At 41.7% G+C, this 19,779-nt stretch overlaps 2 protein-coding genes across 4 annotated transcripts; one reads left to right on the forward strand and one right to left on the reverse strand.

The window, feature by feature from the left end:
- Window positions 1-3,350: 3,350 nt before the first annotated feature.
- Window positions 3,351-11,623, reverse strand: LOC128602404 (uncharacterized). 3 transcript variants are annotated; one of them, XM_053616174.1, is made up of 6 exons: window positions 11,522-11,623; window positions 8,723-10,009; window positions 6,054-6,086; window positions 4,924-5,454; window positions 3,585-3,895; window positions 3,351-3,463 (listed from the first exon to the last, which is right to left on the reverse strand). In XM_053616174.1, the coding sequence occupies exons 3-5, from the start codon at window positions 6,073-6,075 to the stop codon at window positions 3,819-3,821; spliced, it is 630 nt and encodes a 209-aa protein (XP_053472149.1). In that variant the 5' UTR covers window positions 6,076-6,086; window positions 8,723-10,009; window positions 11,522-11,623; the 3' UTR covers window positions 3,351-3,463; window positions 3,585-3,818. The 3 variants fall into 3 exon arrangements, with proteins under 3 accessions (XP_053472149.1, XP_053472147.1, XP_053472146.1); XM_053616172.1 differs by lacking the exons at window positions 8,723-10,009; window positions 11,522-11,623 and having other exon boundaries at window positions 6,054-6,365; XM_053616171.1 differs by lacking the exons at window positions 3,351-3,463; window positions 3,585-3,895; window positions 4,924-5,454; window positions 6,054-6,086 and having other exon boundaries at window positions 8,161-10,009.
- LOC128602405 (interferon-induced protein 44-like) lies at window positions 6,446-8,044 on the forward strand. The gene is made up of 3 exons (XM_053616175.1): window positions 6,446-6,528; window positions 7,129-7,229; window positions 7,758-8,044. The coding sequence occupies exons 1-3, from the start codon at window positions 6,471-6,473 to the stop codon at window positions 7,938-7,940; spliced, it is 342 nt and encodes a 113-aa protein (XP_053472150.1). The 5' UTR covers window positions 6,446-6,470; the 3' UTR covers window positions 7,941-8,044.
- Window positions 11,624-19,779: the final 8,156 nt, after the last annotated feature.

Here is a 19,779-nt window from a genome sequence, read left to right on the forward strand (position 1 = left end):
TCAAATTCTTCGTCACAAAAAAACACAATTAAAAACTCAATCTTATTTGAAAGATAAAACTCACCTTGTGAGGAAGGAGATGGAGTGGATTGTCGATTTCCCATTTCTGTGTAATGGGAAGGTTACATAGACGAAAGAAAAAGAAAAACAATCAATATGTGACCGTTTGAAGTAAATCACATCTACTGAGAATACATTGTTCAAGATTTTAGCAACCTTTTGCTCAGAAAGTGTACTTGTGAATTATATGTATAATTATATGTACCTTTCGTTCAATATTGACATTGTGGAAAAAATAAAAAGACTCAATTACCTTGGATGGTTGTGCTGCTCTTGAGCGTTGTGTTTAACTATAGCTGGTCGCGACGATATCAAATCTGCATAGAGTGTGCCCACATTTGCTAAATAGTTTCGCTTTCTCGTGGTCTCATATTTCTTATATAGTGTATAGGGGCAGGCCCAGACTGACCAATCATGAGATTTCCAAAGAAATCTTGGTCGTCTTGTTTGTTCTGCAAACTTCGCTGGCGTTTTAAGGCCATTGTTTGAAAAAGAAATACAAATATTCTGTCTAAAATTTTAAGAATAATACTATGAGATAATATTACTATGAAAAAGTGGTATATATAACATTCATGTGTTAAATAAAGGGACATGTGAGGATTTAGAAGTTATTGTTTCTTTTGTTGAAGGAAAAATCACAGCCAGTTGTAACCTTTAAGGTTACATCTGCGCACCATTTAAAGAGATGGAGTAGTGATGTAGATGAATGATCAATCCAGAAGGACAGGAATTCCGGCATCCCAGTACATTGTGGCATATAGGCTCGTACAATATGGTAAGCTTAAGCCTCATGACGAGTCAATATTTCACTTTCAGAAACACTGGTTTTCTTCCTACTCGCCAATTTGCATTTGGTAACGCCTACAAAACTCCATAAAAGGCCAAGCTCACAGTTAAAATGACGAGCAAATGGCAATAATAGAGATCTCAGAGGGAGTAAAAGTTATTTTGACTCATGCCTTTCTATAACAACATCAAAGCAGCTGAAAAGGACAAAATCCAGAGCATGTTCGTCTCACGCCTACAGGGTCGGGGGTTCGATATCCGCCACGGCCCTGTGTGTGCAGCGTTTCCATGTTCTCCCTGTGCTGTGAGGGTTTCCTCCAGATACTGGAGAATGGGAAACCCTCCAGGCTGGGGTTTAATCTCCCAGCCCAAAGACATGCATTGTAGGCTGTATTGACATGTCCGTAGGTGTGAATGTGATCGTGCCCTGCAATGGATTGGCACCCCATCCAGGGATAGGCTCCAGGTTCCCCATGACCCAGTAGCTTAAGCCGTATAGAAAATGGATGGCTGGATGGATAAAGTGAGGTTAAAAGAGAACGGTTTAACATTAAATAAGAGAAAAGAAAATCTACTGTGTTCAGTCACTAACGGCGATTGTTTTCCCACATGTGCGCTTCTCTGTCTTTCATTTTAAACCTCTTCTTGATCATATTTACACACACCAAAAAAAAATTAACTGCGATATTTCACAGACAATTTCTCAAATTGTCTGATCTGTGTTTGAGAGATAAATGATTGAATTTGTAAATACGTAAACACTTAGTTTAGGCTGCTGTAAAATTTTATGCTGACAAAGTCCAGATGGTGGACTCCTCAGGTGATAATACGAAACAGGTGCTGTAGGTTTAAACTGAAAATGAATAACGTGCTAACCAGTTGGCTAGCTGCTTTCAGAGGAAAACAGAGAAGTACGTTAGCGTGACCATGGTTTCTTATAGCAGCTGGTAGCCAATAAAATGTTGATTAAACCAACTAAGGGGCGAGTTAATTTGATGGTAATATATGGAGGAGTTCTAATACTGACTTGTTCGCATTTTATAAACAATATTTCATGAAAGTTCCATCGCCTCATTCAGTATGTTTACATGGACAACAATAATCCGATATTAACCCGATTAAGACGATACTCTGATTAAGAAACTAGCATGTAAACAGCAATTTTTAATTACTTTAATCCGATTAAGGTCATACTCGAAGTAAACACAAAAGGAATTAAGACATGTGGAGTATTCCTGTTGTAGTCGCATTATCGGCGTGTGTTACAGACATGTACACACCTTAATCACACTATTAACGTCGTGTGAGAGTTTTCACCGCATTGTGCGACAGGACACATACACACGGCAGCGCTCAACTGTTTTACAGCAAACAACAGAGCACGGCTACGTCCCAAACCGCATACTTACCTACTACAGGCCTATAGTAGGTGAAATACATGTATCTCGGCTACTATATAGTAGGTAAGTACGTGGTTTGGGACGCAGCCCACGGTTTCAAGCAGTCGTCTATTTGCACGTACAGCATGACAAATAATTAACCGCACTTGAAGCGTTAGTAAAAATTTTAATCAAAAACACCCAAAATGGTATACGGTCCCATAACGAAGACGAACTGTATGTTGATACGTGAAATTCTGGAAGGAACGTCAGACCGCGTGGCGCGGGGACGTAATGACGTGTGCCGTTAATCGATCTATGTTCTATAACATGTAAAACAGGAACATGACAGGAGTATGCTAAAAGCGACTCATGTAAACACCTTAATCACAATATTATCTTACTCTGTCGTAAAAATCCTTTTATAAAGACAAAAGTGTATGTGTCTAGCAATCAGGTCCATTTTTTTAAAACATGGAAATATATTGGTGAGAGATTCTGCGGTCCGGATTGAGATTGGAAGTGCATTCCACCACTGAGGAACAGTTAGTGTGAAGGTTCTGGAAAGGGACCTTGCGCCACGCTGAGTTGGAACTGCTAAACGCCGGTCGCTAATCGATCGCAGATTGCGAGAGGGAACGTAGGCCTTCAGGAGAGAGTTGAGGTAGGAGGGTGCTGTTCCTGACAAGGTCTTGTAGGTGAGCATCAAGGCCGGGAACTTGATGCGGGCAGCTACAGGAAGCCAGTGGAGGGAGATGAAGAGGGGTGTCACATGGGTTCTCTTGGACTGGTTGAAGACGAGGCGCTGCAGCTTTCTGAATCATCTCAAGGGGTTTGATGGAGCTGGCTGGGAGGCCTGAAAGCAGTGAGTTGCAGTAGTCCAGTTTAGAGATAACAAGAGCCTGGACTAGTATCTGTGTAGCCTGTTTGGTGATGTAGGGTCGGATTTTCTTGATGTTGTAAAGGATGAACCTACAGGACCTTGCAGTTGCTGAGATATGGTCTGTAAAGGTCAAGCCGTCATCAAGAATCACCCCAAGGTTCCTGGCCGTCCTGGTTGGCATGAGTGTGAGTGAGCCGAGCTGTACAGTGAGGTTGTGGTTGATTGAGGGACAGGCTGGGATCACGAGAAGCTCAGATTTTGCCAGGTTAAGCTTAAGATGGTTTTCCTTCATCCAGACCGAGATGTCCGAAAGGCAAGCAGAGATGCGTGCAGAGACGGATGGATCGTCAGGCTGGAAGGACAAATGGAGCTGGGTGTCATCAGCATAGCAATGATATGAGAAGCCATGAGACTCAATCACCTGCCCTAGAGATGTAGTGTAGATATAAAAGAGGAGTGGACCCAGAACTGACCCCTGTGGAACGCCAGTTGTGAGTTGCTGAGTTTCAGAAATACCTCCCCTCCATGATACCTTGAAGGATCTGTCACAGAGATAGGATTCCACCCAGCGCAGAACCGTTCCAGTGATGCCCAGGCTGGAGAGAGTCGACAGGAGGATCTGATGGTTCACAGTGTCAAAAGCAGCAGAGAGGTCAAGTAGGATGAGGACAGATGATCTAGAGGTTGCTCTTGCTAGTCGTAAGGCTTCAGTGACGGAAAGCAGAGCAGTCTCCGTGGAGTGGTTGCTCTTGAAGCCAGACTGCTTGGTGTTCAGGAGGTTGTTCTGTGTGAGAAAATTTGAGAGTTGATTAAAAACGGCTCTTTCAAGTGTTTTCGAAAGAAAAGGGAGTAGGGAAACCGGTTTGTAGTTGTCAACCATAGCAGGGTTGAGTGATGGTTTTTTAAGCAGTGGGGTAACCCGGGCTTGCTTAAATGAGATAGGGTATGTGCCAGTAGAGAGCGATGTGTTAAAGATGTGTGTGAGTGCAGGTAATAGTGTGGGAGAGATGGACTGAAGAAGGTGAGAAGGGATAGGGTCAAGAGGACAGGTTGTGGGATGCCTAGAGAGGAGGAGTTTAGAGACATCAGTCTCTGAGAGGGGAGAGAAGGAAGTCAGTTGGGAGTTACCCGGAGGAGGAGTCAGTCTATGCATGTCTGGGGCTGAGAACAGGTTCCTGATTGATGTAACCTTGTTGGTAAAGAAAGTGGCAAAGTCATCTGCAGTGAGAGAAGTAGGGGAAGGGGGAGGAGGGGGACAAAGTAGAGAGGAAAAGGTTTTGAAAAGAATGTGGGTGTTGGGAGAACTAAGAATCTTCTCTTGGTAGAATGTGGCTTTAGCAATGGAGATGCTATTGGAAAAAGAAGAGAGAAGTGTCTGGTAATTGGTTAGGTCAATTGGGTTGTTTGATTTGCGCCATTTCCTTTCAGATGCTCTTAGTTTGGCCCGGTTGTTACGCAGAGCTTCTGAGAGCCAAGGACTAGAGGGTGATGTGCGAGCAGGTCTGGAGGTTAGGGGGCATATGCTGTCAAGAGAAGATGTTAGAGTGGAACATAGCATGTCGGTTGCGGTGTTTAAGTCAAGTGAGGAAAGGTGGCTTTCGGAGGGAAGTAAGGTTGTGACAACGGAGGAGAAATGTGAAGGGGAAAGGGAGCGAAGATTGCGACGAAAAGAGATAGAGGGAGGAGACATTGATGGTGGTGAGGGGAGAGAAATAGAGAACTGGATAAAGAAATGGTCAGAAGTGTGGAGAGGAGTAATGAGAAGATTATGTGTGGTGCAATTACGTGTGAGGATGAGGTCAAGCTGTTTACCGGCTTTGTGGGGTGCTGGTGTGGTGAACTGCTTGAGGTCGAATGTGGGAAGGAGAGCAAGAAAGTCAGCTGCATGTGGCTTGTCTAGATGAATGTTGAAATCACCAAGGACCAGAAGAGGAGTTCCATCATCTGGGATGGTGGACAGTAGCGTGTCAAATTCATCGATGAACTTCCCCAGTTGACCTGGAGGACGGTAAACAACAAGAAAGTGCATTTTGGCAGGGTCAGTGACTGTAAAAGCATGAAATTCAAAGGACGTGTATGAGCAAGAGGGAGAAAGGCAGGTAAATTTCCATGTTTTGGAGAGAAGCAAACCTGTACCACCCCCTCGTCTGTTGGGGCGTGAGGTATGGGAGAAGTTGAAGTTGGAGGCCAGGGCAGCGGGTGTGGCAGCGTTCTCAGCATGGATCCAGGTCTCAGTCAGAGCCAGCACGCTGAGATTGGAGTGGTTTGCAAATGCAGAAATGAAATCTGCCTTGTTGACAGCAGATTGACAGTTCCAAAGTCCGACTGACAATGAGATGGAACCTGCAGAGGCCGCATTCAGAGAGCGTTTTTGATAGGAACAAAGACAGTTTAGAAGAGAAACTGAAGAACTTTAAGCTCTGCAGTTCTGATGTTAAGTTTGTCAGGCTTCTGATCATTGGTCAAGTTGGAGCAGGAAAGTCCAGATTTATAAATTCAGTCAATAATGCTTTCCAAGAACGAATCACCAGTGCGGCTCTTGTTGATACAACATCTGGAACCAGTTTCACAAAAAATGTAAGTACAACTTCAACATATTCACTGGTTTGATTTCTTAATGCAGACAGATAAACCAGTTTGATTTAAACTAAGGTCATTTTCACACTTCCAGACAAAAGTTTTCAAGCTCAGGACTGGTCTCAGAGATACAATCCCTGGTCCTCTTGAAAAAGTCGGTCTATGGCTCGCTTCAGCCGAATATTGGAGTATTCCAATGACATGCCTTTAAATGCCATGTGCCATGCCTTTAACGAGGCACAGCACTGTACAGTTCAATATTGTGTTTAATATGGAATTTGATCCTGAGTCAGAATCATATACAATTTGTGTCTTTTTACAGTACAAAACCCATTATATCAAGGGGAAGGTCATCACCCGTTTACCTTTTGTGTTCAGTGACGACATGCTACTTGAACCTGCCGATGGACAAGGAGCACATGTAAAGGACATCATCACAGCCTTAAAGGGGTTTCTTGAGGAAGGATATAAAGTGAGGGGCACATTTTACTCTCACAGTATGAGACAAAACAGTTATTTTTAGCATTGTTACGGTATATAATGTTAATATATATGACGTTAGAATACTGTTCATGTAGTCAGTCTTTATAGTACAGCTGTAGTTCTGTAGTAACCTACACTGATTTTTGCACAGTAAAACATCTGTAATATTTATTCTTTCACCAATTTGCAGTTTAATCCTGCTATTATCTGAGAATAACTCCAACTACAAAACAAATCCCAAAGTTTCTGATCAAACCTTCTGCCTGGTCAACATTCTAGCTGCAAACAAAGTGTCACTCATGGACCAAAAGCTTATTCAAAAGATGAAAGCGATCTGTGAGGTGGCTTCAGAGTATAGTAAGTACTGTTATTATAGTTTAGAATCATCTCGAATTTTTTTTTTTTTTTTTATATTGGCACAATTATTCCCCAAAAACATACCATTGTGTTTGATTTGGTCCGAAGGTGTTGATTGTTTTTCTATAACAGCAGCCCTGACTGTAGTTCTGACTGCAAAGCAAATCACAAGTTTAGATTAATCCGTTCATTCTAATAGTTTCTATAGTAACAACTCGCACAGGGACTTTTATTTGTTCTATGGAAGGAGTCTCCAGTTTCAACACTTTGTAACAGTCAGAGGTAAAGCTGCAACAGAGTTTTCTGATCTTCAGGACAGAGGAGATTATGATTAGTGGTTTCTCAGGAACACGACAAGCTGTGATTTTTATCTTATTAACATCAGGGGAGAAAATAAAGAGAGAGGCTCGTAAGAGAAACTGTTAATTAATTAATTAAAGTTAAAACTTTAATTAATAAAAATTGTAATCAGTGAGAAATTACTGTGATAAGAATTAAACACTGCAGGACGTGCTGTTATAGGAAAATCATCTTCATATCATATTAGAATTCCTGTTTTAGTCTTATTGTAGATAATAAACTGTTCATCCTATTGTACAGATTTGCCTCAAGTTATCATCATGACAAAAGTGGATGAAACCTGCCCTCTGGTTAAAGATGACCTAAGAAAGGTCTACACCAGCAAGAAGATCAAAGAAAAGGTAATTGTGTAATTAAATGGTGTATATTAGGATTGTAACTGATGACAAAATTGGGATTGAACAGATATGTTCTCAATGAATGTAAATACTGATATGAATAGAAGGCACTTCTGTTTATTTGGCTCTTTTTTTAATCAAATAGAGCTCAATATCACCATATTAGAATATTTACTTTCACACAGCACAAAGTAAAAGTAAATCTTCCTGGAAGTCATAAAGGCATTAAAATGAAATGGATCCCAGATTGATCTCACAGCAGCACTGTTTCTCCGCTTCGCAGTAGGTTCTGATAACGAGTCTAGTGAACTTCTGGAAAGTAACAAACCCCAAAAACTGAAGTAAATCTAATTATTAAATATTATTAGATGTTGCTGTCAACTATAAACAGCAAAAAGCTTGTCAGTGCATCTGGTTAAGGAGTTAAAGTTCCGTTCTGCAACTTGTGATTTGTTATAATTGTGGTATATTTTTACAATTTATCGGTTAAATAAATTGTTTGATTCATTGTTTTTTTCTATATATTTTCAGATGCAGGAGTGTAGTAATCTGCTGGGTATTCCACTGAGCAACATCTTCCCTGTGAAGAACTACCACGAGGAGGTGGATACGAACGATGACATGGATGTTCTGATCCTCAAGGCGCTCGATCAGATCGTGAATCTCGCCAACGATGCTCTGGAAAACCAAAACCCTAGTGAGAACTCTGAGTGAAGGCTTTTTTTTTGTTCTTTTCCACCCCTACACCAGTGCAGAGTATTTAGGACAGTGAAAAAACATGAAATTGTGTCTAAAGTACATTATTAAAGTAAAGCTAATTTATTCTACTGTAATCACAACTGGTTTGTGTTTCTGTCGCCGTCACGTTCCTACTGCACTCTGGACTTTTTATATTCCATTAAATTAATAAATATAATGATGTTTGGTCCTACTTATTTTTTAAGATTTATACCATTACACTAAACATGTTTTGACAGATACAAATAACACAAACACAAGTAATGTACAATACTGTTTCATAGTTCATACATAAATATGCAGGACTAAAACATCCAAAGAACAAATCCTCTTTCATTAACTACCAAGGAACACTGACTAACTACTCTCTCAGTAATTAGGGCTAGGCCTCGGGAAATAAACTTAAGGCAGAACACCTCCAAAGAGGGGGAAACAAAGGGTTACGCCACACTGGGCTTGAACCTGAGGCTGGAGGATGGAGAGACCAACATGCAGCACAGTGAACTACCAACCCTGCCCAAACAGACCTTGGAGTGGGCCTAGCCAAATGCTCAAGAGGAGTAAACTGAAAAAAATAAGGTCAGAGAGGACCGACTTACAAAGGAAATAAGTAAACAAGTTTTTTTTAAAGCAAGGAACTGGAGAAAACCAGAGGAACCCCAAGAGACAAGGTCCAAGAGGTTTGGACTGACACAGCGAGAAAGCTTCAGAGAGACGGGAAACCTAAGAGATAAACTCGAGAGTGTTTACAAAATTACCGGCTTTGCCTCAATACAGCACTCAACAAGGAGAACTTCCTAGTTCTTCTTAGTTGTCCGTCGTGGCGACGAAGACCATTTTGCCATCAGAGATGATGCATGCGTAGATGGCTGGTCAGACCAATCTCTGCACGGAAAGTCCTATGGCAGGTGGGACAGGGGATGGGGTGCACGTCTCCGGGAAGGTTGCTGGCACGGGTTTTTCTGGCTGGCCTCTTTCGTTCGGCTACATCTGTCCAATTTATCTCACACAGCAAAGACCCCTTATGGATGGAGGATCGCCAGGTGTCACGATCCAATGCAGTCTGTAACCCAGGAGGCAGGATTGATGTTAAATGCTTTCATTGAGGCATTGAGGGTATCTTTGAAGCGTTTCTTTTGGCCTTCTTGGCAACGCTGACCTTGCTGGAGCTTGCCATAGAGAAGTCTTTTTGGTAGACGTTGGTCTGTCATGCGTATCACACGTCCTGCCCAGCATAGCTGGGTCATCATCAAGATGGTGAAGATGCTTAGGAGGCCTGCTTGATTGAGAACCACAGTGTCTGGGACTTTGTTCTGCCACTTGATTGCAAGGATTTTCCTGAGACTGGTGGTGTGAAAATGGTTCAGTTTCCTGGCATGACGTTGGTACCCTGTCCACGTTTCGCATGCATACAGCAGTGTGGGGAGCACAACTGCCCTGTACACTTTCAGCTCGGTCTGGATGGTGATGCCTCTTCGGTTCCAAACCATGGCATACAATCTCCCGAAAGCTGAACTGGCTCTCGCAATGCGGACGTTAACTTCGTCATCTATTGTGGCATTTTGTGACAACGTGCTGCCGAGGTGAACTTGGTCACTGTTTTCAGTCTCTGACCATTGACAGTGATGTTGGACTCTGTATAGGGCTTCCCTGGGCTGGCTGATGCATGACCTCAGTCTTCTTGGTGCTGATGGTGAGACCGAAGTTTGTGCAGGCACTAGAAAACCTGTTAACGCTGCGTTGCATGTCCGTTTCTGTGCTATTGTTAAGGGCACGGTCATCAGCAAAGAGGAAGTCCCTGATGATGTCTGTCGAAACCTTGGTTTTCGCTTGGAGCCTCCTGAGGTTGTACAGATTACCATCTGTGCGGTACTTGATGCCTATCCCAGCATCACCGTCTCCAAAGGCGTCAGTCAGCATTGCGGAGAACATGAGGCTGAACAGGGTTGGCCCCAGGACACAACCCTGCTTGACGCCATTTAACATGTAAGAAGCCCTTCAAGCCTTTCAGTACAGTCACAGGTGGAGCTGGTTGCTACTCATCACTGAGGGGACAAACAAAAATTGGTTGTTGTTTTTTTTTACATGTCACCAGCACAAATTCTACAAATATACTTTTATTTAATAAAACAATGTATTTACAGTTGAAACTTCTGCTATGAGCCGGGGCCCTGTGTGTGTGGAGTTTGCATGTTCTCCCCGTGCTGCGGGGGTTTCCTCCGGGTACTCCGGTTTCCTCCCCCAGTCCAAAGACATGCATGGTAGGCTGATTGGCGTGTCTACAGTGTCCGTAGTGTATGAATGGGTGTGTGAATGTGTATGTGATTGTGCCCTGCAATGGACTGGCACCCTGTCCCGGGTGTACCCCGCCTTGTGCCTGATGCTCCCTGGGATAGACTCCAGGTTCCCCTGCGACCCTGAAAAGGAGTAAGCGGTAGAAGATGGATGGATGGATGGACATCTGCTATGAGATGTTCCACTGGCAACAATCCAGTACCTACAATTTAATGTTAATATTATTTACACCACAGTGGTACTGAATGCTCGATTGGTCAGAAGGTATCAATGAATCTTTTATAACAGGAACTCTCACAGTAGTTCCAGCCACAAGATAAACCACAGGTTTATATTAATGAGACTCATTCTAATTCTTCACTATTTCTAGAGTAACAACTTACAGAGTAACAAAATAAGAAGAGAGGGACTTTTTTGTTGGCGTTTGTGTTACAATGAATTCATATATTTTGGGGCCTTGGGACCAGTTTTCTTTATCATGTTGCTGTAGACAGCGTGGAAATAGACAGGGTTTTGTTAAATCCGATGTCCTGACATTTCATACTCCCAGTCAGATAGTCCTCCAATGGCTACTAGCCGAGAACTGATCACAGAAAAAAAGTGAAATAATCATAGAAAGCCCTCACTGGCCTTCAGCATCAGTCATTATATGTTTGTATTTTTGTAGACGGAGATGTGCAGGAATCTGCTGGGTATTCCAGTGAACCACATCTTCCCTGTTAAAAACTACCATGAGGAGATGGACACAGACGATGACATGGATGCTCTGATTCTCAAAGCACTGGATCAGATTGTGAGCATCGCCTGTGACGCACTGAGAAAAAAAAACATCTCTGACCTCTGGTGAAAAATCTGAGTAAGGTCTCGGATCCCAAACGCCTCAGTGGCATTAGTGCAACACAGAGTGCTTTACAAAGCATTAAAAACACAAAGGATTACAGTTATTTCTAAATGGAGAAGGGTACCAAGTATGTGTGGTGGAAGGCTATGTACAACCACCTTGTAGGGGAATTATTCAAAACTTAACTAAGGAAGACTAAGTGAGCAACAGGATCCTAGTCCCCTCACCCAACGCTTTTAGTCTCTGTACAACTTGTGGTTGTTGTTGGTATCCATCGTGTTGCAACATAGTGATGCTCAAGATGAGGTGAGCTTCAGGATTTGTTCTGTAGCACAGCAGCCACCTGAAGTGTGTGTATAGATAACAAGGTCAGTATAGTTTGGTCTTTATCCCTTAGGAAGAAAACACGACACTTGCTTACCAGTGTTCAGTTGAAGATGGGAAGCATAATGTACATCACCACTTACAGTATCCCACAAAAGTGAGTACACCCCTCACATTTTTGTAAATATTTGATGATATCTTTTCATGTGACAACACTGAAGAAATGACACTTTACTACAATGTAAAGTAGTGAGTGTACAGCTTGTGTAACAGTGTAAATTTGCTGTCCCCTCAAAATAACTGAACACACAGCCATTAGTGTCTAAACCGCTGGCAACAAAAGTGAGTACACCCCTAAGTGAAAATGTCCAAATTGGGCCCAATTAGCCATTTTCATATAATAATAATAATAATAATAATAATAATTACAACAACAACAATAATAGAAGGCGGCATCAGCAGTCAAATGCAAGTTTAAAAACGTGTGTCTTAAGTTGAGCTTTAAAAATGCCAAAGGTCTGAGCTTCCCTGGGTTCAGGGAAGTTCCAAAGTTAAGGAGCATAAACAGAAAAAGCCCTGTCACCCATAGATTTTAAGCGTGTTTGTGGAATAGTTAACAAATTACACTCTGAGGAGCGTAGTCTGGGATTTGGCGTGTAAGGTGTTACAACCCGCTATCTTGGGACGGGAAGTTTTTGTGTGCTGTGACATTTTGTGTGCAGGTTCAAACTCCCTCCCAGACTTTCCAGCTTGCCCTAGCCTGCCTTGCTCCCGCCTCCCAGGATGACCTCACTGATTGGCGGCCATTTTTAAAGAGGAAGACGGAGTGAGAATGTGTAGGATGTTGGAGGTGGTTTTATGTGTTTGGAGATTGTGGTTGATTGTATGCTATTTTCTGACTGCTGTTTTGGTGTTTGACTTCGACTTTGGTTGTCCCTAAATCGGTTATTGTGCATTCTCTTCACTTTTGTATATATGTTCACTTGGTTCACTGGCAGTAGGGGTGTGGCTGCCATTTCTTTTGGGAGAGGGTTCCTTTTGTCTCTGTTTCTTTGCTTAGGTAGTTAGGGAAGTATTCTTGTATTTTTCTTTCCTTTCCTTTTAGGTAAGCTAACTACCTAATAATAGAATCCTTTTGTTTATTATTTTGGCCTTGACCAGCCCGAAGATATGCCTGGTTTGGTTAATTTGTACAATTATATGTATATATTGTCTGTTACAATATACCACAACCTTTTTCACACAACCTTGTTTGTGTTGTTATTCCTGTCTTCCCTTATTTAAAGATCAACCCAATTGAATCTCAAGCTGGTTATTCTGTGCGGCCTAACCTAGACTGGGCCGTAACAAAGGGATTAATAAACTAGGTAAGTACTGAGGAGCCAAGCCATGTAATGCCTTGTATGTCAACCTCATGATCTTAAAATGGACACAGAACCTGACCGGGAGCCAGTGCAAGGACTCCAGAACAGGAGTAATATGTTCAAATTTCCTGGTTCCCGTCAGGATCCTGGCAGCAGAGTTTTATACATATTGCAGTTTGTGGATTTAGAAGCACCGGCTAAAACGGCATTACAGTGATCCAGCCGAGTGACAACAAATGAGTAGCAGCTTTTCAGCGACAGAGAAGTTTAGCATTGTTTGCAATCTAGCTAAATTTCTCAGGTGAAAAAAGGATGTTTTAACAGTGCTCTGAACAAAAGAATCAAATGTGAGGCTGGTATTGAAAATTACTCCAAGGTTCCTCATCTTACTTTGGGTCTCTAGAACAGAGCCATCAACAAACAGACAGTGGACCAGCTTCGAGAATTTGACGACGGGAGCCTATAAGCATAACTTCGGTTTTCCCGCTGTTCAGGCACAGAAAGTTATTATTCATCCATGTTTTTATCTCAGAAATACATTCAGAAAGAAAAACAAACATCAAGGTTTTCACCAAATTTTGAGTGAATGTAGATTTGGGTATCGTCAGCATAAAAGTGATAATGGAGGCCGAGCGATCACAGCAGATGCCCAAATGGAGATAGATAGATATTGAAAAGTAAAGGGCCTAAAACTGAACCCTGAGGAACACCAGTGAGCACAGAGCTAGAGTTAGACCTGTAACCACCCATAGAAATAAACTGGGAGCGGTCAGTAAAATAGGACTCAACCAGCTTAAAACTATCCCGGACACACCAAAAACACTTTCAAGGCAGGTAAGTAAAAGACCATGATCCACAGTATCGAAAGCAGCTCCAAGATCAAGAAGAATAAGAATGGAAGTAGCTCCAGAATCAGAGGCCATCAACAAGTCATTGGTAACTTTGACCAACGACGTTTCAGTGCTGTGAAATTTACGAACACCTCACTGAAGGGGTTCAAAGAGGTTATTAATTGCAAGATGATTACATAGTCGAGAGGCAACAACACGCTCAAGTATTTTTGCCAAAAACGGAAGATTTGAGATGTTAAATATTTGAAAATTGTTAAAATCATCCACGGCCGCATTTTCTTTCTTTGGCACAGGTATAACAGCAGCAGTCTTTAGTACTGCTGGAACAACCCCAGTCTCCAGTGATTCATTTATAATGCTGAGGATAGCAGGATACCAAACATCGATGCACGATTTAAATAGGTTTGTGGGAATTGGATCCATCAAGCAAGTGGTAGATTTCATGCTGGACACCTCCCTTGTGAGAGCCTCGGAATCAAGCAGTGAGAAATGAGTGAAAGAAACACCAGTGAACCCAGAGTCAGGTGTGACAGGAATTTCTTTGCAAACATTATCAATCTTAGAATTAAAAAACTGTAGAAAAGAATCACAGAGCTGCTGAGAAACAGGAAAGGTGGTAACAGCATTAACTTGAAGCAATCTGTTTATGGTTTGGAACAAGTGTCAGGGATTATTTTGATTATTTACAATAGCCTGAGAGAAGTAAGATGATCTTTCCGTCTCGATTAATGCTCGGCAATCACCAAGAAGATCCGTCCACGCTTGATAGTAGACATTCAGTCCAGTAAGGCGCCATTTATGCTCCATTTTCCGACAAGCAGCCTTTCTAGAGTGCAGGTTGTAATTATACCAGGGAGCAGAGCGGGAGAATGTGACCTTAGGGGAGCAAAAGAGTCTAGATTAGCAGCAAGAGCAGAATTTATCTGCAGAACTTTCTCTTCCAGCGATGAGGGATGCAGATCGGTTAAGGTGGAAACAACAGAATTGGAGAAAACTGTCTGATCAATAGACTGGAGAAGTCTGATCAATAGACTGGAGAAGTCTGAGAAGTCTGATCAATAGACTGGAGAAGTCTGAGAAGTCTGATCAGTAGACTGGGTGAGTCTGAGAAGTCTGATCAATAGACTGGAGAAGTCTGATCAATAGACTGGAGAAGTCTGAGAAGTCTGATCAATAGACTTCCACCAAGGTTACTGTTCGGATGGTCGGCTCACTTGGATGATACAGTTCCAGATTAAAAAAGACCGCTGAATGATCAGACAGTCCAATGTCATCAGATGAAAACTGCGATACAAACGAGCCGATTGCGATCACGAGATCCAGGGTGTGGCCCTTGTTATGAGTCGGGTCAGTTACAAACTGTGTGAAGCTAAAACAATCAAATAGCGACAGAAATTCCTTGACCTCCCCAGAGTCACTACAGTCCACATGAATGTTAAGATCTCCCACAATTACAATTCTGTCAAACTTCATTCTCAACATTGACAGGAAGTCAGCAAAGTCTGACATAAAAGCTGCATGTGTATTAGCCTTACGTGGCTTATAGACTGTAGCGATGACGGTGGATATAGGAGCAGAAATACTCAAGACCAGGCATTCACATGATGAAAACTGGGGAACGGACACAGAGCTTGTGTTGAACTTCAGGTTGTAAACCACAATAATGCCTCCGCCTCTGCCAGATAGCCTCGGGAGGTCAAATACTCCAAAGCCCGCTGGAGTGATCTGGTTAAACAGGAGCCCATCATTTTCTTTATGCCAGATTTCAGTTAAAAGCAACAAGTCCAGCTTTTTATCTGTAAGAAAATCCGATAAAAGCAGTGCCTTGTTATTCACGGACCTCGCACTGAATAATGCGGCGTAAGCCTGGCTCTGAAGCGGAGACGACGGTGGTTTAATCTCCACGCGGGGAACCGATATTAAATTACTGTGATCAACACCAGTATGAAACAGTTTGTTGGTCTTACGTCGACAGGTAGGGACAAAGATGTTAGGAGAGGATGAGACAGCAAAACCGTGCCTCAAACAACGATGGATATATGGTTTAGGATGTAGCAATCCAGAGTCTCGACAGATTCTGTAAGAGTCTTTGGCTAGGCAATAAAAGCTCTGTTTTAACTTCAGAATCTGGAGTGTAGTGTACCTTAAGGCCATGGTCATTGAGTGCACACTCACAAGGCCAAGGCGTTGAAACTCTGAAGTGCACTGTGAGCACAAAGTCGTATAATACATACACGCAGCCAAACCGAGGCATTGATTCCCCATTGCACGCTGCAGGTTATTCCAGGTGGGACACAGAAATAAAAACAATAGTCCAAAGTATATAAAATGGCACCACCACATCGCAATCATAATGGCACTAAAAACAATGTAACTTAAAAAACTCGCAGTTATTTAAAACACTATGACTTAAAATAACAAACAAACAAACAAAAAAAAAAACAGTAATAGAAGCGGCAGCAACATGCGCCAGCATACCCTGTCACCAGAACCGGAAGTGATCAAGTTGTGGTCTGATCTGCCCAGAGGGGGAAGGGCGGTGGAGCTGTATGTTCCCTTCACATTGGCATACAGCTGGTCCAAGATTACATTTTCCCTTGTTTTGCATTTTACATACTGTGTGAAGTTTGTAAGGGTTTTAGAGAGGGCGACATGGTTGAAGCACATTTACATTTATTAATTTAGCAGACACTTTTATCCAAAGCAATTTACAAATGAGAAAATACAAGCAAATTAAGGCCCCGTTAATTATCATGAGTGAGTTTGGGTGTGTCTGACGTTTTGCAGTGGTGGAGTGGATGATGTCACAGGTGCGTGCTGCTACTGCCAATGGTGGAATGTACACAGTCACAATAATGGCATGAGAGAACTGCCTGGGCAAGTTCTATGGTCTCAGTCCTACAGCCAGTAGCTTTAGATCTGGAGTACACATGCTCTCCTTCACTGTTATGTGCCCAGCATTGCACCATTTTGAGGTGACAAAGATGGATATACCTCCTCCCTTCTTTTTACCACTATGTTTTCCTCTGTCTGCTCACACTAGTGTGAGGCCAGCTAGCTCGACCAAAGAATCAGGAATGTTCCCTGTTAGCCATGTCTCCGTGAAGCACAACAAACTGGCCTCCTTGTACTCGTGCTGGCTACTCGTCAGTGCTTCAATCTCATCTGACTTGTTGGCCAGTGATCTTACATTCCCCATAACAAATGATGGAAAGCAAGGTTCGAGTCTCCTTTTTCCTGGTGCAAAGTGCTATGTTTGGTAGAAATCCAACTCTGCTCATCACCCATGACCCTGTCACCGGTTCACCGGTTGTTCTTCCTTGGACCACTTTTGGTAGGTACTAACCACTGCATAGCCATCACAATTTGGCCCTTGTAAAACTCACTCAGATCCTTACGCTTGCCCATTTATCCTGCTTCCAACATATCAACTTCAAGAAGTGACTGCTCACACACGGCCTAATATATCCCGCCCCTCAACAGGTGCCATACAAGATAAACAATGTTATTCACTTTACCTGCCCACGGTTTAAACATTATGTCTGATCTGTGTATAAAATAGCTCCGATTAGTTCATAGTGTTAATGTCTTCATTATTAATTAAAAGGAAATGGTAGAAAATCTAAAAAATAATTAGCATGATGGTCTACAAACATTTCACTGGTTGTTGATGTCATTTCGTCTTTTAATTAACCCAAATATGCTGAAACAATTCAATGTGGCCCTCAGAAAGTTGCGTTTTTGCCTGTGTTTCAGTTAAACTGTCAACTTATTTGTCCCAAACAATGCAAAGGAACTCTTGAAATCTGAGTTAAGTGGATTTCAGCTTAACTATCCAGGAATCAGCCATTTCAGAATCCTGCTTCATGGACCCGTTGGGGCTGGGAGATCCTGCTTTATAAACTCCACGGAGAGCGTATTCAAAGGAAGAATTGTAGTCAAACAGAGGAAGTGACATCTGCTGGAGAGAGCTGCACAAAAACAATAAGAGCTGATACAGTGGTGTGCACATGATATTATTCTCATTACATTTCTGTAATAATGAGAATACGACAACAAATAAATCAACCATCCAACCAAAAATATGACACACACTCACATTTTTTATATATATAAGGCTGATGAAAAATTAGCAAATGATTAACCCACTAACCCCGTAAGGCCGAAAACCCGACTTGACAGTCTTTGACCTATTCCGGTAAGGACGATATACCGGCTTGGTCATCTATGCCAAGTACCCGTAAGGCCGATATAGCGGCTTTACAGTGTAAACGTTATCCCCGTAAGGCCAGTATACCGGCATTACTCTGCTGTGATACCTTACTTATTTAATTATTATTTTTGGACCCGGAAGGTTGATGACGTCATTATGCTGAAGATTACGCTGAATAAGCGTGAATGTAGTTGATGAACTTATGGTGTAATAGTAGAAGTTAACTAAAAATGCTCGTATGGTACTTCTAAATGAGTATAAGGATTTTAGTGAGCATTTTTTGTCATTTCTCTAGTTAAGAATTGTGCTCCAAGTGGAGTAAAAACACTGAACTTCTTCAATTTCAATGTAATATAATAATAAATAAAATAAAAAATAAAAATAAATACATTATTATAAGTTGTTTCAAGGCCTAAAAATGTTAAAATTAAAATGTTGATTTTGGGGCCAATTTTGGCCCGGGAACTCAGGGTTGGCATGCTGTTTCTATGGGGAATATAGGGTTGTAGGACATAATACCGTGGGAACTAAGGGGTAAGAGGGTTAATAATGAATTTCCGTACACATCCAACCAAAAATATCACACACACAAACACATGGCGTGGTGGTGGAAAAAATAAGCAAATAATGAATTTCCGTACACATCCAACCAAAAATATGACACATTTTTCCACATTATTTAACAGGATTTTAAGTGTTGTGTACTTAATTACCATAATTCTGAACACAAGTTTTTAAGTTGACAATCATTTTAAAATGACGTTGCTCCAGTTACATTTTCTCCAGTAGAATACAGAATTTTAAACCAGGAGAAATGACTAACTTGAAGTATAACAATAGTAACTAAAATCCGGTGTAGTTTACAATACAAATCTCATACTCAACATCTTTGCAGGTTTTATAGACATTAAAGCACTGAACGAAATGAGCAATATAGACAAAAAAGAAACACTCTGCGTCTACTACTTTTATCTCTCTCATAGAACTATCCACAGTCCAAAGGCTGCTAATTCTGCTCAAAGAGCAAACTGACTACAATGGAGCTAGAAGGCTATATGCACAGCAAAATCACCAATGTTGATTAAACACCCACAGTGTTGAATTCACACCCTACAGTGTTTATATGAGTCCATTGGACTCAAACACTCTGGGTGTCAATTCAACACTAGGGATTTTATTAAACTTGCCAAATGTATCATGTACCACTGAAATGATGAAATGAGTCAATGGGGCATGCCACTTGAGAATAATCCAGTGACCAGTATGAGGGAGTGAGAGCGATGACAAAATTTAACACACCTGCTCCCCATTCACAAATGCGACCTTGTAACACTAATAAGTCACATGACACCGGGGAGGGAAAATGGCTAACTGGGCCCAAATTGGACATTTTCACTTAGGGGTGTACTCACTTTTGGCGCCAGCAGTTTAGACATTAATGTCTGTATGTTGGGTTATTTTGAGGGGACAGCAAATTTACACTGTTACACAAGCTGTACACTCACTACTTCACATTGTAGCACAGTGTCATTTCTTCAGTGTTGTCACATGAAAAGATATCATCAAATATTTACAAAAATGTGAGGGGTGTACTCACTTTTGTGAGATCTCCGTCGTTATATATCTTAGTTTTGAAGCTGTGATCTAAGAAACATCAATATCGCTGCCGTCGCAGAGGCGAAGTTCCTGGAACTTCTTATAAGAAATTGCTCCATGTAATACTTCTCTCAATGTAATACACACATTTCTTAAATCATTGACTCCCTTCCATACAGACAGCAATACACAATGACTTTATATAATTCTAATTCTAAATCATTCACTCCCTTCCATAGAGAGCAATACACAATGACTTTATATAATTCTAATTCTAAATCATTCACTCCCTTCCATAGAGAGCAATACACGATGACTTCATAAAATTCTA

The sequence above is a fragment of the Ictalurus furcatus genome, chromosome 26 (genome assembly GCF_023375685.1).
Source record: "Ictalurus furcatus strain D&B chromosome 26, Billie_1.0, whole genome shotgun sequence".
NCBI classification, from domain to species: domain Eukaryota; kingdom Metazoa; phylum Chordata; class Actinopteri; order Siluriformes; family Ictaluridae; genus Ictalurus; species Ictalurus furcatus.